Source organism: Leptosomus discolor, chromosome 3 (genome assembly GCF_034619465.1).
Source record: "Leptosomus discolor isolate bLepDis1 chromosome 3, bLepDis1.hap2, whole genome shotgun sequence".
Taxonomy (NCBI): Eukaryota; Metazoa; Chordata; class Aves; order Leptosomiformes; family Leptosomidae; genus Leptosomus; species Leptosomus discolor.
The window spans coordinates 7,309,128-7,334,888 of NC_141393.1; the positions used below are offsets into that span (position 1 = coordinate 7,309,128).

At 46.3% G+C, this 25,761-nt stretch overlaps 1 protein-coding gene across 1 annotated transcript in view; it reads left to right on the forward strand.

The window, feature by feature from the left end:
* The first annotated feature begins 2,364 nt into the window (after positions 1-2,364).
* PRKCH (protein kinase C eta) overlaps positions 2,365-25,761 on the forward strand; it is a 117,621-nt gene continuing 94,224 nt past the window's right edge. The window contains exon 1 of the mRNA XM_086463520.1: positions 2,365-2,724. Within this exon, the coding sequence (XP_086319646.1) occupies positions 2,365-2,724 (360 nt within the window). The remainder of the gene's footprint in view (positions 2,725-25,761) is intronic.

The following is a 25,761-nucleotide window of genomic DNA, read 5'->3' on the forward strand; positions in this document are numbered from 1 at the left end:
TTTGGAGTTTAGAGAGTCAGTGCTCCAGCCTTTGTAAGGCCTTCAGGCTCATTCTGTGGACATTCATGCTGAGTGCTTTAAAGTTTAGGCTGTTTTCTACTCTTGTCTGCAGCTATTACAGAGAGTCCTGGTGAAGTCTTCTAAGAACTGTGGGTTGCCCATGATGGTCAGTATGGATTCTGTCCTGGCTCATATGGACTCCAAGGGACAGCTCATGACTAGGAAGGATAGAGGTAACGAAAAGTGCAAAATGACAAATAATGATGCTCTTGAGAAGGCACATGAGGGGCTTTTTTATTTTATGGTGTCATGAAAGAAGAACAGTGGTGATTCAAGAAATTAAAGTGATAGCAGATATACAGCTGATAAAAGAAAGGTTTATTTCTGACCAGCTTACTGCTGTGGGATAGAGGAATCCAAGAAGGTATGAAGATCAAAACCAGGTTCTCTGTAGGGAAACTAGAACTACACAGAATGATCATAGCTAATGCTAAAATGTATTTCAGATGGAACATCAGTCGAACAACAAAAAAAATTCCCTAAATCTTGAAGCCTTTTATGGGAGCAGACTACTCTGTTTTCTTGGCCATACCTTCTGTTAAAAGACCTGGAGCTGGTCACTGCTGGAGACAAGATCCCGGACCCAGTGGTGGCTGGATTTTGTGCAGTTTGGCAATTTCTAAGATTAAGCCTGCATTTCTCCCCTGGATGAACTATCCTAACCGAGCTAAAAAATTCTTAAGCATTTCTTGTCTCCAGCTAATAGTGACAGATCAAGGAACTTCAAAGCCTTGCAAGGAGACCTGTCAAAAGTGTGATTTAAAGGTCTACGAGTTTTTCTGGCAGAACTGTTTCTTCCATGTGAGGAATGATCATATTACTGAACCTGTTCCACCTGCTTTCTCCTGAAGAGGCAAGAGGAGCCCTGTTCTGTCTGAGGCTGGAAGGAGCCTTGGCTTGGTGCTCCTACAAAATGTGGAGTGTCTAGAAAGAGAAAAAGGTGTGGGAAGGAGGGTAAGGAGGAAAGGGGGTGGGAAACCAGAGGTGGTCTGCTAGGGAATGGGTAGAATATGAAAGATGAAGGGCTGAGGGGAGAGGAATAGGCTTGGAAAGTAAAAGAAAAGGAAAAAAATGAAAGAAACACACACAAAAAGAGGCTCTCAGCCAGGCTGGGCTGTGCCAGCGGCAGCAGGGACATCCAAATGACCACATCTTCCACTGCAGGGATCACAACCTAATTCAGACAACTTCGGCCAAATAGCATCACCAGGAAAGCGGGATTTCACTGCTCCCCTACCCAGTCTGCACCATTTTGCTGTGAACTTTGGAAAGTAATTACAAGTATTTAAATTCTGATTTTATTAAGCTGTGAAACCCCAAAAGAAATCCACCCCTAAACAAACCCTGCACGCCAGAGTGCCAAGCATGTTGATCGCATGTGATTAATCCCAAACGCCAGAGTTGTAACAACAAACTGTTCAATAGCAGAATCAACATATCCTGATACTCTTCTGTACACGTTCTCCTAGTTCTCCTACTGCTCTCCTCGCCGGCTGCTCCAGCGGTAGGATGCTGTAAAACGCCTGCGATGAAAGACAAGGAGTGAAGCCGCGCTAACTCCTCTCGCCGCGCAGCTCTACCGCCGGTACACCTCCGGTACGACCAGGGGCAGCCTCAGCCCTTCCCCAGGAGGGGTGACACGGGCCGGGAAGGGGCTGCGGCAGCCGGGGGTGTCGTGTTTGGGGGACCCGGGGGACCCGCGCACCCTGCGCTGAGGGGGAAGGCGGGCCGTCCCCCCGCGCAGCGCCGGGGCAGGCTGTTCGCCCTGCAGCCGGGCACCGGCGGGCTTCTCCCCGCCGCGCCTCTCACGCCTCGGCGGGCCGCTCCCCCTCGCTCTCCGCCCCTCGGCGGGGCTCCGGGCTGCTGCCGGCCGCACCTGTGCTAACGGCGGGGGGGGGGGCGCCGCCGGGACCGGGCTGGGCCGCGACGAGCCGTGCGAGCGCCCGTCCCGCCCGCTCCCCACCCCGGGCCCGCCCTCGCGGCGCGGGTTCGCGGCTCCTCCCCGCCCGGCGCCGTCCCACGCCCCAGGTGTCCCCCGCCGCGCCGCGCCGTGCCGAGCCGAACCGCTCCGCTCCTCCTCGGCAGGAGAGGCCCGGGCTGGGCGGCAGAGCGGCTGCCCGGTGCCGCGGGAGGTGGGCGGTGCGCGGGGAGCGGCGGTTCCGGGGCTCCGGCATGGCCCGGGGGCGGGCGCGCCGCCGCCGCCCGGCCCCCTGAAGAGGCGCGGCGGGGCTGGCTGACGGCCCGGCTCCGCGGGAGAGGGATCTGGCTCTCCTCCGGGCTCCCGGGCGCCCCGCGGGGGCGGCCATGTCCGGAGCCATGAAGTTCAACGGGTACCTGAAGGTGCGGATCGGGGAGGCGGTGGGCCTGCAGCCCACCCGCTGGTCCCTCCGGCATTCGCTCTTCCGCAAGGGCTACCAGCTCTTGGACCCTTATGTCACCGTCAGCGTGGACCAGGTGCGCGTTGGGCAGACCAGCACCAAGCAGAAGACCAACAAACCCACCTACAACGAGGAGTTCTCCGCCACGGTTACCGACGGCCATCAGATCGAGCTGTCCGTCTTCCACGACACCCCCATCGGCTACGATGACTTTGTGGCCAACTGCACCTTGCACTTCCAGGACCTCTTGCGCTCCACGGGCCCCAGCGACAGCTTCGAAGGCTGGGTGAGTAGCCATCTGGAGGAGAAGCTGGAGCCAGGCTCCCCTCCGAATGAATGAAGGCGCTCGAAGGGTACTTGCAGAGCTGGGGCTTGTCCTTGCATGCCCGTGCTGCAGATGCACGCAGCCCGGCGTGCGTGTCTGCGTTTACACAGGTGTACCTTCGAGCGTCTGTTTGTGCCCCTGTGCTTTAGATTTGCTTAGGCTGCTATTTCGACTGCTGTTTCAGCTGATGCATTTTGGGACGCTCGGAACAAAAAGTCTCAGCTGTCGTAGCTCGAGGGTCAGGACCCCGCAGCTGAGGGCTGTGAAGTCTCTCCTCTTTGTAGACTAGCAGAGAAAAGACTTGTAATACATAGCTGGCAAAGTGCACCTGCAGACTCACAGGATCATGTACCTTCCTTCTTTTGCTTAGCTCACAGAGGCGTACTTGGAAACTTGGGTACCTGGGGTTTGATGTATTTCTGCTCAAATCTACACATGCTTGCACAATGTTTTTGATGTGTGTGTGCGAATTTCTTTGACTTCTTAACAGAACGGCAGGACTAGTCTTGTGTCTGTTATGTACACCGCTGCGCTGGTTGAACACAGTTTCACTTACAGCTAATTCGAGGTTATTTCCAAGTAGATGTCACTTGCATCCGGCCCAGAGAACCTCGTTTGTATCTTAGCCCTAATGGTAAGTGAAAGGGATAGTACAGGCTCTAAAGTTGTGCCTTTGCTTCCAGTACTGTAGAGGAGTAAGTAACTGTATTGATCCAGACAGTAGTTTGCTTGTAAGTTTTAGGGTAAAAAAGAAAAAAAAAAAAGAGCATTTCTTCTGGGTAGAGGAGGTGCAGAAGAGCTGAAAATTTCCGAGGTTAAGGAAGGTATTAACTTTTTGAGGCCAGGAAGTTCACGTGTGGTCAGGTAAGCACCACAATAAAATCGGACGTGGAGGAAAGAGCTGACACTGTAGAGAACAGATAGGCATCTCGATTGTATCGCTGGGGAGAATGCTGGTGCTTTCTGTTGTCAGCCAGTGTCTGTGACTGAGGTGTGATGCTACACCTCTGGTGTGATTACAGGGAAATGCCAGTCGCAGGACTGATTAGTACGTGTATATTGGTACCATTGTGGTTTTTCTTCTTAATATACTTAGGTACCCTGTGGATAGGCTGGAGGTTTGTGCACTAAAGGTGGTGATGTGACTTTTGTGTTGGGCAGAGGGATCCAAGCTAGCCTCAAACGAGTTAGCTCAGGAGTTGTTCCTGACAGCACAGCCAGAGCAGAGTTCGTGGGGGTTTGCTCGGTGTGTGCGTACCCAGCTTCCCAGGCGTGTTGTGCCATTGGAGAGAAACTGCTCCTGGGATTTGTGCTAAAACAGTTTTAAATACAGAACTGACCCCTCTGGGCCAGGGCAAAGGAGTGAGCTCAGGATAGAGAGCTGTGGTTCTGTGGATTTTCTTCATGTTTGATTTGCTGGGGGTGTTTCCTCTTTGCTGTTGGAAGAGGCCCTATCCTCTGGGGAGGCTGGAGCCCCGGTCGCACTGGGTCTGGCTACACGTGGGATTGGACTGCTCTGTTGCAAAGGTGGTGGCCTTATTTACATTACTAAAATATAATAGCACTGTCTCTGGTGTGGATGCATGCATGTCCAGGGGCCTGCTGTTTCTTGCATTTCATCCATCCTGCAGTGCTGATTTTTAGGACAGATGCAGTCTGTTTGGTCTTTGCTGAGGGAGAAGTTTCATATGTCTGCTGGATAGGCACACATTTTATCAACTCCTGTACCTGTGAGTTGCTGGGTGCAATGGGGTGGGAAATTAGCGAGTGTTTTAACTAGATTCGTGTAAACTGATCTTATATCTGGGCATGTAGACAGAGGCTAAGAGCCACTGCTGTCCTTTTCAGTTAATATCTAAAAATTACAACTGGGGTGGATTTAGTGGGGAGTGAGCAAGCGTTCATCTTCCGTTCCCTTTCTCCTCTCCCCTCCCTTTTGACTTGCTTCGTTAGCATCTCGCATAGCGTGCAGTCAGGATCACATGATGACAGGGAACAGCATCTTGCCCTGATAATTTAATACATCTTGATAAATCTGGCAAGGCTGTCACGGGATTTTGTGTAATCAGGATAGGAAGTGCTTGGTTTGTACTAACCCAAGGTCCATGAACTGCTGGCACGATACAAGACACCACAAGGGATTTGTAGATGATTTGTAACACCTCTGCTCTGAAATCCTTCATACTGCCCTTTTTCCGTCCCCAAAGCAGAAGCACATATAGGCAAGGAAGGAGTGAATGGAGTGAGGGGAAGATTGGGAAATCCTCAGAGTTTAACCTGGCTTACACTTACTTGGCTGTGCATGGTTTTTCATTTTGATTTGAAAAAGAATTTTGATGTTCACTTTTCAGAGACAAGGATGATAATATATTGGTAAACTCCAAATGCTCCTTGGATTGATAACAGACAAGCAGGGCAGGGCAGCTGACTGCCTCTGCTCCCTGAGCTCTTGTCCGGAGAGCAGAGCTGCCGGGGATTACCTGGGCCAGTCCATCAGCTGATGTGCTGGCCTGAAAGTTTTGGTGTGAGCTCTTAGGCTCATGCTGCTCTGTTTATAAAGGTGGATTTTCTCCTGCTGAAAAAAAAAAAATTAGAAATATTAGTTGTAACATTGGTCACCACCTCTCGTGAGATCTGTAGGAAGTATCAGCAAGAGGCAAGTAGGAGCAGTTGGTGTGTAAGCATTGGTGCTTCCCAGATGACTTGCAGGTACATCACCGCAATTATGACCCCAAACACTTAGGCAGATGAGTAAGTGTATGGACATGAACTGGCTCATCAGTAATGCTTATACACCTGAGTCATCCCACTGGGTACTGGGACAGAGTTCTCTGTTCATGGTTTGCATTAAAATCCATGTTCCAGAGACTGTTCAAAACTGACCCTTTTGCTTCTAACCATTTTGACTGTTTTCTGGGCTTTCTAGTAAACACATTAGCATGGTCTGGATATTTTTTAATTTGCGTATTAGTTGTTAAACACATTTGACTAATTTTACAAAGATGAAATCTGTAAGAGCTTATTAACTTCAAGATCCTTCTCTCTGTTTCCCATTTCTTATATTTACTTATTTTTGTTTGTCAAGTTGCAGAGCAGTAGTGTTTATTAATATTGTCAATTAAATGTCATCTTGCCTTCAGCATGCTTTAGCGTAGTTAAAACCAGAAGCGATTGCTCCTGTACCACGTTCTTTCTGGTAGGTATTTTCCTGTGTGGGTGTGAAATTGTGCAAACCTGAATGGTAGCATTTCACACAGGTGCACATGACCCTGCCAGATGCAACGCAGTAGAGAATTCAGCTGGCTCTTATCCAAAAGTGGTTGTGTTACGATTTACATCAGGGTTGAAACTTACCTTTTAAAGCATTTAATTTTGCACTAGCATGTGCTAAACTCTTTTCACTTGGCATATGCATCTTTAAAAAAGTTGTATCTCCTCTTTAACTGACTCTGAGTGCAGTATAAGAAGCAGTTGTATGTCAGTGAAACAACATAATTTAGAGTACTGAGTCGTAGCTGAACGCGGAGATGTTTGCAATACATAGGATTATTCCTGAGTTTTATGTAGTAGCTGAAGTAGTTTTTAAGCTTGGGGAAACACTATTTACAGATACTGAATTGCACTGTTACTAGGGAATTATTTAATTATGATTGTAAAAATTGTTAGTCCCTGTGCGGAGATGTCATAATTTCCAGGACTTTAACAAGGAGTTAAAATTAAACCTTGTTCTTGAAGTAGCAAATTATCAGAGTATACGAAAGGAAATTAGATAACAGATGGACTATAAGATTAATGAGCCAATCGTAACTTCCTGATGAGTTTGTTACCATTTGATCATGTGTCTCATGCATTCCTTAACTTGAGCTCTTTTGCCTGTATCCTTTCCTATGATTATTTTCTTTCCTATGATTATTTTCTTTCCTAGAGCAAAAATAATTGTTTTTTACCTGTGTTTATATGCAATTGTATTTATTGGACAGTAAATTGAAGAGTTAAAGGAGAATGCAGCTTCTTCCCCAGAGCATCATGACCGTAGCAGACAGCCAGGGTGCTGCAGGTCAAATATGATATGGTTTCTTCTTGTTTTGACTCCTGCTTCACTACAGAGCGTTCTCCAGGTGGGCAAAACTTGCGTCAGGAAGCCAAAAATACTTCATAGCGCTTGACAGAGGATTTTGTGATGCGGTATTTTGTGTCAGCATCAGCCTGTGGCCACCTGTAGAGATGGATGGTGGCTTGTGGAGCGGCAATAAATGGTGTCTCCTTCCACAGGTCAGTGGCAGGCTGAGATAAAAAGCAATAGCAATCTGTCAGTATGATTTCTGTTTCCATGCACGTCGCAGCAATGTACATGGTGCAGATCTCTGATCTATGTGAAAGTCACACTGCATGTTAATTGCAAACTAGGCTTGAGTAAACTAAGCTCCTTCCCTATTTCTTGATATATTTTAAGTTGTTTCTTGTAATTATTATATATTTTTATATATATATATATACTGATACACAGCTGTTATGTTGAATGGGAATAGGGGAGAGAAATGCCCACAGCAGAAGGTAAGATAGTTTTTGAAAGCCACCAGAATTTCAGCTTCTGTTTCTTTCCTTTAGTGTACATCTGTCCTTTGGCCCTATGAACGAACCCTTCAAAATGCCAGCAGAGTCCCGTGTGCCAAGGCTACCTGAGAGTGTCCTGCAGCCTAAAGCAAAGGCTGTACTAAATAAATAAAGGAAAAATTGTTACTACTTGTCAGGTATTAAATAATCATGGGGTGCGTGATGCTAATAACAGTTTTACTGATCAAGGCAGATGAGAACGAGTAGAGATGACTGTGTCACGAAGAGCTGCATGCTTGCTGCCCTGTTTTAGCATCAGAAGTTGAGCTAGTTAGGAGTCCTATTTCTTGCTTATACATGAGCTGCTTTGCAATAAATGGCCTGTCTGGCAACTGTGAGTATCCTTGGAGAACATAGGCATTTTGCTTGAGAGTGTGGTAGGCTGGAATGATTTGGTCAAAGCATGAGAAGAGTCGGTTTACAGTGGTTGGATCCACTGGGATGCCAGTAGGGGTCTGTGGGACTAGAGTTCATGTCCTGGCTTTGAACTGGGTACAGCAGGACATGAGTTTGACTGTCCTTCATGTGGCTGGGTGCCTGGTCCTGCTGTGGTACTGGCTTTCTAGTGTGTTCCTTAGTCTGTTTTTCCACAGCTGTGTCTTGAGGACTGTTGCTTTGATGCTGTTGATGTTGGGAAGGGCTCTGGAATCGCTGGAGAGGTGTGCAGGAGAGGAGCAGGCTTTCCCACCCAGTGCAGTTTGCCTGGGATAGACTGTGCAAGTATCACCACGTCACTTTCCCCAGCTGCAAGCAGCCGCCCGAGCCGAAAGCTCAACCCAAACCCCAACTGAAAGGTACCCAGGCCCCCTGGCTCCATGGCGTGGTGGGCATGGAGGTTTCCAGCTGGCACCCGGTCCGCTCCCTGCACAGTGGGCTCGTCAGCCCGTGCTGCCTTTGCCTGCCAGCCCACGCTCTCTGGCTTGGTGGCAGCTTCTTGTCGTGGGGTGGAGCGGGCGGCTGGGAGAGGCCCCAGCTCACATAGTCACACAAGGTTTTCTGGAGTTGTTTGTTGAAGCCCTTGCTAATGTGGTTGCTGGGATGCGGGGCTGACTTTGATGCCAGGGTTAGCTTTCTATTTCTGCTGCTGCCTGTTGCTCAGCTGGTGGTGTTACCACTGAATTACCTGCAAGTCTTGGTTAGAGGGAGAGGAGGGAGGCCGAAAGCTGTTGCCCGTGTCTCCTTCAGCAGCGTTAATCATGGCAAAAGAAGCTCCTGAGGGTGTTTGCAGACCCCAGCCCTGGGGTTGCTCTTTTCGGGGAGGCTGTGTGCGGAGGAGGAGGGGGCCGGTGGGGTGACTGCAGCACAAGTGAGCCCAGCACCCCAGGAAGCTCCGTCCCCAGCCCTGCTGTCTGCACTCCGCGGGCCTCGCCTCACTCTGTTCACATTTTATATTTAGCTTTTACCACAGGTCTTTCTGTAAAAATGCGTTTCATCCAGGCTGTCTGAGGCTCTCTGTTTGGAGTGTTTTCTGAGTAATGATTTGGTTTCTGGCCATTTTAGGCTTATAGGCAATAAACCCTGCAGAAAAGATTGTCAAGGGGGCCATTTAAGCTATTGAAATGCCATTAGAAAGTCTACTGATTTACAGTGTAATTCAATATGAAAGCATATCCCTTACTGAAGTGAATAAGACTCCCACCCTTTCTTTGCAAACTATTAAAGCTCCTTTGATGTTTTAGGCTTGATTGTAGCTATTGTGCTTTGCTAATACAATCAAGAAATTTGGGACCTTTTGTGTAACCATGGAGAAAAAGATGAACAGAAGAGTTATCAAGTGAAACAAGTTGTTGGCAGCTTTTGTAAAGAATTCTGGATCAGGCATCGTGCCTTCTTGCCTCCCAAATCTCAGCCTATTTAGGCATGAGGTTAATATATGTCAAACCATGCTGCAGAGTTAATTTCTTCTGGAGACAGTGAGCAGTATTTGTTCTGACTGCTTATTCCACCCCTGCATTATCTGTGGGGCTGTGCAGTGAACCAGTCTGGAGTCCTGGATAACTAACCTGGCATTGTGTCCTGGTGGAGCTCACCAGGCAGTTGTTCCACTCCTGAGCCATGCCCTTGGTTTTGCTGGTACAAGAAGACCTGACTGGTTGCGAGGGAAAGACTTGCTTTATAATTATATCAAAGATAGCAAATGTATGTCTAAACCAAAGTGCATCCTGAAGCGTCCAATTAATGTTGCTAAGCTACTTAAGGTAAGCCAGACAAATGACTTAAATTTCTGCAATGCCAATGACTTTTTTATTCTTTGATATCATGAGATGTTCTCATTGCTCAGGGAAGCCAATCGCTGAGGAAACCATCCTGCTTTATTTTGAAAGCCAGCACCATGAAGAGATACAAGCTCGGTTTCATCGTGTTAGCACAGTGCTGTGCGAGAGCAAGCATTCCTCAGCAATTCTGGTGCTACCAATATTCAGTGCTAAAACCTCAGTGTCTGTGCTGGGCCCAAGGTGATGGAAAAAACTGCTTTTTCACTGCCCCTGCGAGGCCTTGTCTGCCCTTGCACCCTTGTTACGCTAGACCAGAGGCATCTAATCGATGACCAGATCTATCCCACAGGCCTGCCAGAGCAGTTTTACCAGCTGATGGCCAGCTCCCTGCTTTGCTCTTTCCTGGAGCTCCTCAGATGTGGGGCAGGGGGCAAGTCGCAGGCAGAAGAGTCCCTCTGGCAGCTTCCAGCTTGTTTTTGTCCACTGTCTCCCTTGTGGGACCCACTCCATCTCCAGAAAGCCTCATGCTCTCTAGCCCGCCAGTGATCCATGTCCTCATGGAGGGATGCAGCCCCTGAGACGGAGAGGTGCATCTGCCGTGGGCAGGGAATGCCTGTGTCTTGTCTGTGTGACAGATGGATGTCACATCCAGGGTTGTCTCCTCTAAGCGCCACCTTGCAAACCAATGAACCCCAGCCTGGGAAAGAGGGCAGCTCTGGGCTGCACAGACGTAGGGCACTTGGGACTTCAGGTCTGGGATAAGATTTCAGCTTGTCCCTGGCCCTCCTTGTTGCTGGATGGGAATTTCTGTGCTCCATTATGGTGTCAGCCTGCCCTTCGGGTCAGCACAGCTTGCACTGGAGTAAGAGCAGGCTGCTAGGACTGCAGTTACCCATGAGCTCTGCCGATACAAAAAAATGTTGGCGGGGGAGGAGGGAGGGGAGTGTGAACGTGTAGGTGACATTACATAAAGACTTCTTCTTGGTATTCACCTGCCAAGTTTTGTAAGTATTGAGTTTCATGAGTGAGTGGATTGTATTTGTATCAGTGATACGGTGGCAGCTCTCCAGACTCCTTCCAGGAGAGGTCTTCTTGCTGTTGAACAGACAGGAGATGAAGTACTGGTGCAGAAACAATGGTTGGGCAGCTTTGGTAGCTGACTCAAGTTTGTGAGATGGGTGATAGAGTATATTTCTTCTAATTTTTTAACCAACATGACAATGCTGTGTAGGCCTTAGTGGAATTTTTTTTACTTTTTTTTTTTAAAAAAAAAAAACCACCTTTTTATTGCAATACAGCTATTTCTGTCAAAAGGAGGAGGAAAATCTGTCTATGCAAGACGTATTTCTAAATGTGTGATTTGGTGTTCGATTATTACGTGTCTGCTATGCATTTAAAAAAAATAAATTGTTAAAGTCATTTACAGTGTGAAATCACTTGACAGATCAGCAGAGCCCTGTAAGAGGATGCGAGAGACAGGCTGTATATCTGTGCTGTCCCAGGACATCACCTAATAGTAAGAATTACACTGACAGTCTGACAATGTGCATCCAGGGGCTGAGGAGACGTTTGAGATGGTAGTTCCACATCTGAACACTGAGATGTTTTTCCTGCCTTTGTCTCATATGTTTAGTATCAGCCATCCTCAGAGGCAAGATTTTGACTTGTCAGCTGATCTGATTTGATCTGAAAAAGCAGCTCATACCTTCCTACAGCACTTCTGGTTTCTAGCCCTCTCTCTGGCCTGCTCTGTGGTTTGTTTTTCCTTTGTTTCTTATATTTTTCTTAGGTCTTTGTCATTAGTCTCCATTTTAGCAAAGTACTGTATCTTGTGTTTTTCTCTTGAGTAAATTTAATTTTACTCTGTCATGTAAGCAAGACATCACTTGTAAATTAAATTCTTCATGTACATCTCCCCTTGCTTTAGTATCTTAAACCTCCTACGGTAGCAATGGGGTCTTAGTTTGGCAATCCTTTTATTGCTTTTGGATGGAAAATATTTGCCATCATTCAGTTTTATGGATGCTGTAGTAGGTTCAAGCGGGGAGCAGTCATAACTGTGCCAAGTGCTGTAGGTTTGAGTCAAAGAGAGACGTGAGCTGTCAGAAAGATCATTTAGGATTGTGTCAGTTCGCTGGAGCTGGCTGGCTGCACAGTCTGGATAGGAAAGAGGGTGACAGTTTTACTATGACAGTAAAAACCAGTATGGGATGTCTGTAGTCCTAAGTGCTTTTATCTGAAAAAATAGTTGCAAATAAATGGTGTCTCGGATAGCCTTGGTGTTGGCTTGCCTACGTGCGAGTTAGTTTCTAGAGTGATTCTCTCCACCTAGACTCGTCAGTGTGCTCATCCTGTACTAGATGTATTCAATCCTGGGCTATGTTCCTTCAGAATAACGAAGGTCTTCGAGATCAAGAACGACTAATGAAAGGCTACCTTACCCTGTTTTGTCCTGCATTTATTTTCCTTGGTAAACAAGGTCATATAGCATGTTGGGTTTTTCCCCAGGATCGAGGAGCAGAGGAAAAGTATGTTGCTCTAAGTAGTGAAATCTGGGGATGGATTTACTGAATGTTTTCTTCTATCTCGTATCCTTTAAAATTTAAATGTTTTAAATCTGACGGAGAGAGGGAGAAACATGTCATGCAGTGGGGCACAATTCTTATTCTTCTGTGACATGTAAACTCTTGGCACACCCCATGAGAAGCTGCTCTCTGTACCTCACTTCTTTCTGGCATCTGTTTTTAATAACATTAGCGTGAAAGTTGTCTTCTTCCTTTCTTACTTGTTGTAAAAAGTCATCTATAAAAAGTTTGCCTCTGTCTTCTGTGAGATTTCAGCAGAATAGCAGCCTGGTGCTTGCCTCTGCTTTTGCTTGCCAGGTTTACATCAATGGATTCCCAATGGCATTGATGGAGTTACGCTGCAAGCTTTGCACCGGTCTAATTGGGAGAAGAACTGGACACGTTTCCTCATTCTTGCATGCAACAAGGGTTTATAATGATGGCTGGGCTGTACATTATTTATTGAGCACAGTGAGTCCTCATGGAGCTCTGAGAAAGAGGAAGGAATTGGCTTCCGTGCAATGAGTTTATTATCTAGGTCATTCACAGACTGAGGCATCTAACATTAATATATTCAATGAAAATTTATTCTGTAAGGCAGTTTGCTCCTGAGCCTGGAAGAAAATATAATCATGTGAGGGAAATGTTCCTGTGCGGTCCAAATCCGTGGTGGGACTTCTCGTCAAAGCTACTCAGTTGGAACACACTGTTTAATACAAAAGCTACAGTGGTGTCAAATGTGTAGAGTGATCCTCCAGCTCCTAACAGGGCTTTGTGGGATAATCAGTTTGCAAGATGGAGCCCCACGCCTATCACTTCGTTACCTGTTTACTTAGTAACAGTAAAATGTCATGTAGGAGCTTCAGGTTCTCCCACGAGAATTGCTCACAAGACTGGATTGTGAGGCAGGGTGACTTACTGGAGATCATTGGAAATGACCCTACAGTCACTTTCCTTTCTTAGAAGTTTCAGCCTCTTGTTTCTGCAAGGGACTCGTGATGTGGCAGCTTACAGACCTACGCTAAGAAAAAATGCTGGTTTATTAAGTCTTCCTGAACATAATTGTGGTGGTTTAGTAGCTACTATACAAGCAATTAAGCTGTTCTTGGTTTGAAGTGGAGCAAAACTGGGTAGAAACTTGGATGTGCTAGGATAAGCCATCTTCCTCTCAAAAATTAGCCCCTATTATAATAACCTTGTCAGTGCTTAATGATAGTAACTCATTTTGACCACATTTTCAAGTAATTAACTCAAGTAACATTTAACCTCTCTTGCTGATAAAGATGGTAAAGTTTTTCCCCATCTTCTTGATTCTGGGAAGGAACATGTTTCTCTTTCGTTTCCAAAATCTTGCTGAGTGTTTTTTGCTGAGGCTAGAAGAGCATCAAGTTCATTATGCTTATGTCCAAGAATGGAGCAACTTCTGGAGCTGCACTGGTGAGCCCAGACAGTAGGGCTCTATCCTTTATCTTTGAAGGGCAAAAGGGGTGCGATGCAGACAAAAGAAATGGGCAGTGATGTTACAGAAGCAGATACGGTTTCTCTTGCGTATTCCAGATCCATATAGGTTGAGGCTAGGATCTCTAGCTCTAGCTGAAGGACAGTGGAACCCCTGCCTTTACTGTTAATAGTGCTGCCTCTACGTGTCAGGACTCGCTGTATCCAAATCCTTAGGGTTTGTCATTGTCTTGGAGTGACAGTGTTGAAACGGAGTGCAAACTCTTGAATTCTGGAGTGTCTGGCAGGCTCAGGAATAGAGCATCAAAAGTTCAGGCTATGCTGTACATCCTCACAGAATGGTTTTCCGTCCCTTGTAGTCAAAACATGTTCATGTGTTAGCTAAGGATGAAACCCCTTTCATTTGCATGAATGCTTACAAAATCATCCAGACTAAGAATAGGTTTTGTGTTTAATCATGATGAAGCACTTTTTCAGCAGGCTTGTGACTTGTGAGCTCTCGCAGCTTGTGCAGGGCAGATCTCGGAGGATACCCATCAGGTTTTTGTCCTCCTCTGCCCCATGGGCAGTCTCTGTGTAGCAGGAGAGGTGGAGCACTTCTTGCTCACATCTCTGCTTCTCACCTACCCCGTTTCACAGCTGAGCTTGCTAAATGAAATGTCAGTCAAAGGCTGAACGAGTTAATGTGGTGGGCTGTGAACTGTGGTTTTGGAGTTGTGTGAAACAGCGTCCATTCTGCTGCCTTTGCAGAGGAGTGGTGACAGCCGGAAGAAAAGGGGGGGGAAGCTTTGTGGGGACAGTAATCTTCTGATCAAAGCTTGATACCAAGATGACTTTTCTCTTTATTTTGTTTCTACTGAAGAACTTGGTTAATGATTTATCAGTTCGTAATCAATTCTATGCTCTTCCCAGCAGTTAACTACAACCACAGTTGGGCACATACAAAACCCCACTGTGATGTTACCTATGCTCCACTGTGTCTTTTAGCTTGTCATGGGTGAGCAGTTGCTGCGTGTGGCTGTACATCTCTGCAGGAGTGCGGGAGGTTAATGCTTGTGGTGTAGAAATGCCTGTGAATGCGTGCGTTTTGTGGGGCAGACAGGACACAACGCAGGCTCATTTCAATTCTCACGTAGCACTGCCTGTAATGAGGAGAAGTCCCTTTGACTGGTTGTGTTCACTCTGGCTTTGGCTTTGTTGGGTAGGACTCTTAGAATGAAGAACTTCAGAACTCCAGAGTTTTAGAAGAACCTTAGAATAGTGAATTGAAGCTGTATCCAAAATCATCAGGTGGTTGATTTTAGAATTACACTCTTCTGATTTTGTCAAGAATGGAATTGTAGGATCTGGTGGATTTCTTCGAAGAGAAGCAGTGATCATTCAAGTCATCAAATGTTTTGGCTTATGTGGATGCGATCTCAGAAGGTTTCTGATGTATCCTTGCAAGCTTGTCATTTCCCTTTGTCATAGAGAAAGGCATGTTTGTGATTAATACGATGTCAGTGGATTTATTTCTATATATAAATAAACTTACTGCAAAGAGACTTGCCTCAGCAATGGATATAAAGTACTCATTGTTTTTAAGCAATGCCGCTTCTTATTTTAGTAACATTTTGGATGCACCTGTTTCTGTTTTGAACATAAACATTAGGTGAGAATCTTTTCTCACTGAGGCTTGCTGGTTTTAAACAACCTTCGGTGCCCCTGTGCTTGGCTTCTGAAAGATTGTTCTGAAAGAATCTTCCTGACCTCGAAAAAGCTCGTCAACATTTTCTCAGTATTAAGTTTTCTGGTTCACTAGCTTGGTCTCCTTATGTTAAGAGTCCTTGGCATATGAAATGTTATTTGCAGAGAGATGTGGGTTTATTTAATTTTTTTTTTTTAATTCAGCTGCATTATCTGTGCCTGATAATTTTTTTCACGGTCAATGATAAGAACAGGACCTTTTTTTTTTTTTTTTTTCATTTAGATATATGTATTTTTAGCCAGTAAATGCATGGTTGCAAAATTCTGTAGTATTTATTCTTACTCCATCTCTAACAATATTAAGCAACTGTTTCCACAGGAACGGTGCTCTTTACAATAGACAGTGTTGTGGCTTGTTTCAAAGCCACAGTCAGAACATGTAGGTGTTTGAAGACTACCAGATCTTTCCATCTCTTGCTATGAATTTTCCAGTGGGTCATTACTTTTTCAGATTTTCTGTCTCAGTATCTGAAACCACCCCAGTGCTTCATATTACTGTGTGTGGTAATGTCCCAGAGCCCTTTCAAGGGCTGCTGGGTTGCAGGAGGAATCTCTTAGATTCATAAGAAGCTAAAACTCATGGTGCAGCGGTGGTAAGGATCTAGTCAGCAGCTCTAGCGCAGCTAGTTTAGGATCTAACTCTTTGCTTCTGTAATCTTATCTAGGGCTCTTTCACTATCATGCGTATTAGGAGTTGAACAGCATTAGGTGTTTTATTATCTTTCTCAGGAGACTGTGTTTGTAATGGTTCACTTCATTGGATGTATGGCAGTTATTAGAGGGACTGTATCTCTTTCATTTTCTTCCCCCCAAGGTGGCTACAGAGCGTCCTGCTCGTACAGAGGAGAGGAACTGTTTGACTGGCTTCTCGGCTTTATATTACAGGGCTCAGCAAGCCTTAAAGAAGGGAAGTAGTTTGATTTTATTTTGAAAGAAGATAAATGCTGTCCAAGGGATTTCTGTCCTCAGCTGGTAAAAGCTCTCTGGTTAAGGTTGTAAGACTAAAATTGATGTGACTTTTCCTGGAGTGAATAAAATTTTGCTTTGGGAATTAAGGCAGTGTGTCCCCCCCTCAGCAGGGTCTGTTTGTCAATGGGAAGAGGAGCATAGGGCCCACATCAGCAGTGCCACCCAAGTGGGGAAGTACTTTTCTCTGGAAGCGAATTTATACTTTTAAAGCTATTAGCTAGTGGTCTGGAGTTAAAAGCATGTGTGCTTGTAATATAAAGCACATGCAACACTGGTTGTGGCACAGATAAAATGTCAGGCCTTCCATTCACAAAGAAACTAAATATTTATCAAGGAGGGAACATGACAGTGGTTGTCCTAAATATGATGGCCTTGTAACAGAGCCTGTCTTACCTGGGGTTGCCATGTGCTTGGACTTGCAGTGATCCCCAGCAAAAGCTGTATTGGAAGAGAACATTTATCTGCAGCTTTACAGATGATGTTGAGCTTTGGATGGGAGATGTGGTCAACATCAGGTTATTTTCTCGATTGACGTGTGACCAAAACCACTCCAACCATGTTCTCACCTTTTCTGCTACAGACCCTTTCCAAGGGTGCATCTTGGTCACATTGTTTCAGAAGTGCTTCCTCCTCTTGAAACCATGCTTTGGAAAGCGAAAAAGAAATGTTAAGAAGGGGAAATATGTGACAGCATGCTGTTGGTAGATGCCAGCAAGCTAGCTGCCTGTCAGCTTGCAGTTGCATGCAAACCCCAGAAGTGCCACCTCCTTCAGATGGAGGCAGATGTCTGGGTCAGCTGAACAGCATATTGCAGTGACACGGCACCTTGTCACCCATCTGGTGCCCCAGAGAAGGCTGGAGACTGACGCTTTTCAGCTCCTTCCTGTCTCAACTCAATTGGTGGAGTCACAGCTATGACTTTATGGTCACAAGTGGGTAGTGAGATCATCTCTCTCATGAGGTAGATTAGGAAAACTGTAATCACAGACTTGATGGGACTAAAAATTGCTTGGTCTTGGACAGTCTGTCTCTTACTGAAGTGTTTGGCTTCTGGATTTCGGGACTTTCTTTTTTTTTTTCCTAATGGTTTCTGTACAAATATACAACCCAGGGTCCTTCACTATGAAGAACCTTGTCTACATCTTTTTATTTTAACTGCTGTTTTACAGAAATGTTGTTATTACACTCTTTCCCCTCCTACCCACCAAAAGAACCCAAACCCCAAACAGAAAAACAAACCCATAAACAAAAACCACTATACAAATAGGATATGATCTAACTTGGCAGCAAATGTTGGCAATGGCATGTCCTTTCTGGGTGGGGTCAGCTGCTTACTGGATCCCAACCTACATTCTTTTCACTTCATGAAGACTTGACTCCCAGCACTGGACCTCGTGGGATTAGAGCGGAGACGTGAGTGGTAACATCTGGACACCAGGAGCAAGCATCATACCTTCAGGAATGCTGGGGGAGTGCATGTCTTGGCACTCCTTTTTTTCGTACCTTTAGGAACATCTAATTGGCTGCGTGGCCAGAAGCTGCTACTACTTTTACATGACGTTCTGGGATATACGTACCAGGGAACTGTTGGCAGGCAATGGGAGAGGGGTTAGTGTGTGAGCTAAAGTACTTTTAGCCTTCCTCTCCATCTCTCCCTGTGTCCCAAGCAGATTTTCTGCTGTGAGACACCACCTATATTTAATAGTTTGCTTTTCGTCCTTCTGTCTCAAGTAATTTGGTAGATTATCTCGCAACACGGAGTGTGAGAAGAGATGTGGTGGATTAATACTGGCTGGATATAAATGTTAGTCCTTGATAGTTTCAGTGTTAAGAAACTGCCAGGTGGGGCAGTGAGAGGAGGAAGAAAGAAGTCACTGTGATTAATTCAAGATCTGGAAAGAACGGTCAGAGCATAGGTGCTTAGGCTTCTCCATGCTATGAAAGCCCATGCCAGGATCTGAGTTTCGAAAGTTGCTGGAATTAATCCCTCCTTTTTGTGTCTTCACTAGGGATGAGTAATGCAGTTAAGGTTTTAAGTTGAGATATCTGTGATGGGAGCTGTAGTTCTAAAGACTGGCATGTCACTGTGACGTGCCATTTGAAATCCTGCGTTTTGTCAGAAATGTTGCTGATAATGTGATTCTGATACTGACAGGGGTGGCGGTGCCATGTGCCCCCCCCCCCAAATGCACTTAGTGCAAAGCTTTACAGACACTGAAAAGAATGATGGGTTCTGGTGCTGTGGAGCAATTGACTCTTCTAGATGTCTGGACCGCTGTGCAGTCCAGGCACACATTGCTTTCGTGGGTGCTGCAGAGTCTTCCTTGAGCTCCTTCAAGGCGGTGTGCCTGCTGTGCAGTGTGCTAGGGCAGGCTTTTGAAGACCGCAGGCGCTGTTTCTAGCTCTGCTCCTGCCATCCCCATACATCACTTTGCTTTATAAAACTGGTGGTATGAGGTTTCCTCAGCACCCCAAGGGGCTTTGAGGCCTTTGATTGAAAAGGTGGAGATGTGTATGAACTCATCTATGCAGCTCCTTTTATGTGTCACGTTGCCTTTAGGAGAGCTGCAGCAATTCCGCTGTAGGCATGCGATACGAGGGCTGCAATGAGGGGATGGCAGCCTGTGTAGGAAGCTTCTCTGGGTGAAGGCAAGCACTGTGGGCCTACCTGGCATGGAGGTTCCCTTGGCCCTACCATCCACATTTTGGGGTTCCAGCTATCCCCACTACAGTGCTACAGAAGCTCTGGAAATCAGGCTGAGATAGGTGAGCGATGATCAGGACAGATAGCTGTTGGCCCCTCATGTGGCAGACAAACCATTTGCCAACCAAGCAGTGTAGCGTTGGGTATTACAAGGCCCTCTACTAAGCACAGATCTTTTGAACACTCGATGTTGAAGGGAAGAAGAGGGTAGGTGCCTGCAGATCAAGCCCTCTGCGGAGTTTTTGGTTTGCATTTGAATCTCAGTATCGTGGAACCCCAGCTCCCTGCCATCAAGCTGCAGGATGCTTATTTCATCTCACTCCAGGATCCTCTTTTTTCTTTTGTTTTACAGCACCCATTAGTAGTGATCAAGCACCATAAGTAGCTGGACTTTTCCAGCAGATTGCCTTTTGCAATGCTACCAGGACTTAACTTTTTAACTGTTATTAAAAAGATGGGATTTGGCTCTTCAAAAGTGAGTCTCTGAGAAATGGTTGGAGTAGCAGCAAGGTGTGACCTTTCCCCTTTCTACCTGGGGTGTTGAGAAATTTGATGGATTGTATCTGGAGGACTAATGGATTTTAATGGTTAATGATCTCATCAGCTGTGGCCTGGTTTTGGAAAGAAGAAAGAGCTATTGGACAAAAATGGAAAAGCAGCAGTACACCAAGTGAATTATATGTAGCAGGAAGATATTTTAGATACAGTGACACACCTAATGGAGACTCGAATGAGAAGAATTTCACAGAAGTTTAAGGTTATGCAGTAAAACCTGTGAATAACAAGAAAATATTTTCCAGCACTGAATACCCGAGAACAATGCAAGTATGTAAATGAGCAAGGTGCTGGGGAGACAACTGCAGAGGGTTTCTTTGCAGAGTATCGCAGCTAGTTTAGGGGTCCACAGTTCCTTGGGTTGGATCCATGAGGATCCCATTGAAGGCCCTGTCTGACATTGCACAACCCAGTGGTTTTCCCCTAAGTTACACAGCTCTCTCCTGCTGTAACTGTGCGGTGACAATCCTTGGGCGACCAACAAGAGTGCCTTGAACGCAGAACCTCAGACCATGATGCAGACTTTGCTGCTTAATGTAAAGTTATGAATGATTCATAAGCCTGTCTAGATTTGTTAATAAGGTTAATTAAAACTGCAGGTGAATGCCGTGCCTTGGAAGACTTCTCCTCAGGTCTGAGAGCATTGTTACTGCTTCTCTGCCAAATCTTTTGTTTCTCCTCCTGCATTTCTGCCTGTTGTCTGTTCTGCTCCTCTCCAGGAAAAGCCCAGGTCTCTGGTGTGCACTGGCTGGTGCATGTGCTACTTGGGCTCACTCTCTCGCTGGCACTCACCTGCCCTTTCCTTTTCAGGGGACACTGCCTCAGTACTCACCTCAGCTATGTCAGTGTTTTACTTTGAAGAGACTCCACTCACCAACTCATTGCTATGGCCCTTGGAGCATTTCCAAATGGGAAGTGCCACCAGCTTGTCTGCTTGGCACCCGTCAGTGATTTATTTCTTTATGACTGTAAACAGCAAAACTGGCACAACTTCCTGGTTTTTCTGCCAAGTTACGTTGAGTTAATATATATGATGGAAAATACATTTGTTGATCGTCTGCAGAACTCGATAGAAACAGATAGAAAATGGCATTTCCTATATTGTGTACTTGGTGAGAGACCTAAATTGTGAGCTGTTGACATCATCCCTTTGCAACTCTTGTCCAGACTGTAGTAGCTAGTCATGTCCCAGGGCTGATGAAAGATTTTTGTATTGCTAGTAGTAACTGGTTGTTGGCCTGTTGTTAGTGTTCATTGAATGGAAATAGATTTTTGTTTGTTTGGCAAAGCTCCTAAGTTCTCACAAGAGCAGAGATCCTGTCCCACTTTCAGCCTCTTTTACCTGCAATTGCGTATATAGGTATTTGCAGGCAGATTTCCATACGTTGCATGTGCAAAGCCGATAGCCTGATACCAGCTACCGAATGTGTGTGCATGGGCGTATTTGCTATAATCAAGTGTTCAAACAGCTGAAAATGAAGCCCTGTGTTTGCCATCCTTTAATTTAGTGGTCCTGTGTTGATGTCAGTATCTGCCTGTTGGGAAATGAAAGTAATGTGATTTCCTCCCATCCCATCCCTTTTTAAAAAAAAAAAAAAGTCTGTAGGAGGAAGGCAAGAGGAGTTGGGAGGAAAATCCAGAGGTGGACTGGACATGGTGGCATTTGGCATGGTGTTACAGAGCAAGCTGCGTGTTTAATAATTTGTGCACAGCAGAGCTAAAGCCCTGCTTGTACGTGCATGTGGTAGGGAAAGCAGAATGCGTCCTGCCCACGCGATTTTGGTTTCGCCTGGGCTATGGTCGTACAGGCTGCAGGAGGGAGCCGGGGGAGGTGGCACAAAGGTGTTGAGAGGCCCTCCGGGAAGTGGCGTCCTGCCCCTGCTCGCTGCAGTCGGCTGGGTTGCAGCGGCTGTTCGGGGAGGCACAGAGCAGCCTGTGCTCTCTGCCTGACACCTCCCCTGGCCGCCATGCACAGGCACTAGAGCGAAGGAGATGCTGTTTGTCAGCCAGGTGGGAAAGCAGAGCAGAGTCACCTGCCACTTGATGTCTCCTGGGTGTGAGGTTGCTTCAGAGCAGGTTTTTTGCTGCCTTGCTCCTATCCGTTCCCCAAGGCTTCGCCCAAAAGGGGAGACCTTGGCCTTCCAGGGCTCTGTATCTGCCCCACCAGCTTACCCCATCTCGCTGTACAGGAGCTCTCGGGCAGCGTGGCTCGCTGCCGGAGCCGTGGGGGACAGGAAGGCACACGCCGCAGCGTGGCTGTGCCCCGGCGGTTGCAGAGCCGCCTGCGGTGAGCTCAGGCCGCCTGCGCTGCTTCGAGAGCTGCTGACAGTGAGCTGGCAGCAGCGTGTGAGACCACCTTCCTCCCTTGACCCGCGGGCCCCGCTGGGGAGGGTTGGCAACAAACCGCCCTGTTGAATCAAGAGGGGAAGGCTCTGAGGTGGGAGTTCCAGCGCCTGCTTTGCTGTTTGTGGGCGGTTTGCAGAGTTGTCCCGCACTTGGCATGTTCTGTGCCCTCAGAAATTGGACCCTTGCTGCTAGGGTCTGGTCATCTTTCCTGTTTTCTTCTCAGCCCGTTTACCACCCTAATTATTTCTAGCCCAACACTTCTCTTGTGGCTGTGGATGAAAGCCCTCCTCTGCTACAGACTTCAGTATATGGATGGGACTCTTAGACTCTCCCCTATCCCCCACTTCATTCTGAGTTTCACTTAAATTTCTGAAGGAACAGGTTCTTGCCTAGCGGTGGTGCCATCGGGGTCAATGCCTGGTCTTCGAGAAACTTCAGTACCGTGGGACTGATGAGCAGGCAATTGGAATCCCTCCTCCTGCCACATAACTCAGGAAGAAAGAGATCAGAAATCCCTCCAGAAAGTAGTTGTTGTTTTTCTTTAAAAATATAAGAACAAAAATACCATAGAACCAATTATGTGTGTGCCTTGCTTTTTAACTTTATAACCCTACAATTTTTTTCAAGTATACTGAAGAGCAGCCACCTTCAACTGTTACTCAGAAATCATTCATTGTTTTAGTGGTGGGATTTCTCAAAAGCAATATAAGTTTGTGTAACTCCAGTGGCAGCAGGCTGTGGCTCATGTTCTTGAAAATTTTGTTTTTTGAAGGTTTGAAACCTGCTTTTTTTAATCTATATTTTATTTGTGCCCTTCAAGCAAGTTTTCTTGGCAGGAATTTTCACAGGATAGATAAATCTTGTTGCAGCCCTTGCTCTTCCTACCCGAGCAAATCTCTTGTTGAGGTGGGTAATCTCTTGGATGAAACCAGACTGAAATTGATTAAAGAGTCCAGGATTGGCTGAGTCATTAGTTATGCATGATTGTTCATGGCTGGCACGCAGCTTACAATTATGCAGCTTGACTGAAAACAAAAGTAATATTTTACACAGCTGTCCTGGAACAAAAAATTAGAATGACAATATGACAGTAATAGCTGGAATAACTGGTTGTAGGAGTTACGAGAGAGCCTAACTTTCCACCCGTTTGTGGGTTTACTTCCAGAGTGTTAAACATACGGCGTTAATAGTTGCTGGAAAGGTTTCTTTTTCCCCCTGAAACTTTGACAGTTGCTGTCACTTTCAGGAGGCGGAAGTTTTGAGCCTTTGTCCCCTACCAGGGGATGGCCAGGCTGACCCTCAAGGGACCAGGTGTCCTCTCTAGGTCTGATCATGCACCTCCTGCAGCTGGAATTGGTGAGCTGTGAGGGCTTCAGTGCTGCGTGAGCTCAGCATGGTGCATGGACCTACCGATAGAGGTGGGATTGGCAGCCTTTCCACAGCGCTGTGTCACCCTGTGCTCGCTCTTTCTTTTGAGACCTGGCATCAACATTAAGTCTTGGTGGGAGCAGGGAGACACTGCTGTTTTGGCAGCGCCAGATTCAAAGCTTGGGTGGAACAAGAGCTGGGGTCGCTGCCATTCACCAAATGGCATCTCCTAGGGGCTCCCCTGCACGGAGCTTGCCGTGGGTTGTTGAGAAACTGTCCACGTCTGCCCTTGGCACCTGCGGTGGAAATTACTGCCCTAACCATTTGCCAGCCTTTGCAGGAATGAGAAGATACTTGGCACCCCATTTTTTTTTAAGGCACAGTGATTTGAATCCTAAAAATTGCATGCTGTGCATTTGTAGGAAAAATATCTGTTGGTCTGGAAATACAAAATTCCCTTTGTACTAGAGAGCCCTAAGGATTTTTCAAAGGTGCTTGACTTGATAGACAGGTGTCTGTCAGCCTCGAAATGTACAAAGGGGACTGATTAATCCAGACACCATGTATTTGGTTGAGAAAGTTGCTACTTGACCTGTCCAACAAAGGCGTGCTCAGGTGGAGGTGCTACCTTATTAAAACACAGAAAGATCTGACATTCCATAAGCATGATCTGTTAGGAACTTAAGCAAGAAAAATTGAAAGAAATAACTAGAGGCATGTGAAAAACCAGCTTTAGCCTAACCCAGACTTTCAGCTCTTTCAACTGAACAGAGCCTTGGGAATTGCCTCTGCAAATGACTGATTATATATGCAGTTCTGTTAATTAAATTTAAAAATTGTGTAGGAAGTCGAAAGATATAGCTACTTGTTTAATTAAGCTAATTAAGTCCCCAGGTAGCTTTTATATTTGCTTTATTCACTGCAAGTGTCTGGCTTGTTCTGTTTTTGAAGCCACGTCAGCATTGACATGGCTTAGAAAAAGGTTGTACTTCTAGGATGCTTACTAATTGTGCCTGTGGGGAAGAAAGGATGGAGCAGCAATGGGAGAAAGGATGTTCTGGGCTCCAGGGTAAATGCAGTCGTCTTTTGTGTCTGATCCAAAGACAATAAAAAGATTCCCACTGATTTCAGTGTACTTCAGGCTTCCCAGACTGGATTATCTGTTGTGGGGAAGGGTGGAAAAAATATTCTAAACTTGTGTTTGCAAGAATTAATGCTCATGCCAGATGCAGAGTTGAAGATGTCTCTTCATCCTGGAGGTCCAGCTCGTCTCCGTTTTGGAGAGTGAGCAACTCGCAGACAGACAGTCGCTCTTTGGATCTGCCTCTTCTCATCCGTGGTGAGTTTTTCACAGAGGCATGCCAGGCTCTCTTAGAGGCCGACTGACTCTACCTGCTCTTCGAGTTCAGTGAATGCTTCAGCTGGGTGTTGATATGTTGCCTGAGAGACTACCCTCCTCCTGAATTTGTTTTCCAAACCTCTTCCATTGATGAATCACGCGTGACCAGTTTTTATTATACGTGTGAAGGCATATGATTAAGAAGCCCTGTTTTGGTCTCCCTGCATCTGTTCCCTCGTTTGCTCCTGAACTAGGTGGTTGGGTTTTGTTGTTTTTTTTTTTTTTTTTTTTTTTTTCTTTTTTTGTAACACAGAGAAAAGGAGTAAATAACACCTGCCTAGTTGTCGGGAATGATGTTAGTCCAGTCATTTTCTGGAGAAGGTGTGTGAGATGGTTGGCTGGGGCCCCTCCTTGTGGGAAGCTGATCCCTTGCAGCTCCCTTTGAAGTCACGTGGAGCTGCGCGATCTCAGCAAGTTCAGGCATGGGGCACCGTGTGAGTGCTTTGAATTAGCAGTGAAGTCCTCCTCGGTCCTGTGTTCAGCCTCGCTGCCAAAGTGTTGCGTCTCACAATGGAACCGTAATGAAACCGCAACTGAACTCATCAGTCCTTACCCGCTCATTTCCAACTTGCTTGCCAAAATCCTCCAGCGCTTGTTTTCTCTTAGGTACGGCTGTGAAGTTCAACAGAAGTTAAAGTGTATGCTTAGCTCTGGGCCAAAATCCTGTGTTGTTCTTACAGGTACAAAGGGGGTTCCTGAGCTCCAACAGCTGATCTTATCCGCCCTTTGTGCTATGGAGGCACGTGCTGTCTTCCATTTCCTTCAACTAGAAGAGAGTGGCGATCAAAGGCTTCACTACGCTGATAAGCACACTTTCCTCTCCCAGTTAGCTAAAACTTTGCCAAGTTACCTCTAAAACAGCCAGAAAGTTGATGTTTTTTCTCCCAGTTGTTCTCTGGGGGACCAGGCTGAGGATGAAAGGGCCCGAGAGAGGAGAGTGTGATTGCTGTTTACAGCTATGCGTGCCGATGGTGCGATGCTGCATGCTCCCAGTTTAGTTTGATTTATTCAGTGTACCTCATAGCGTTCACAATATGGTGTATGAATAAAAATTCAGAC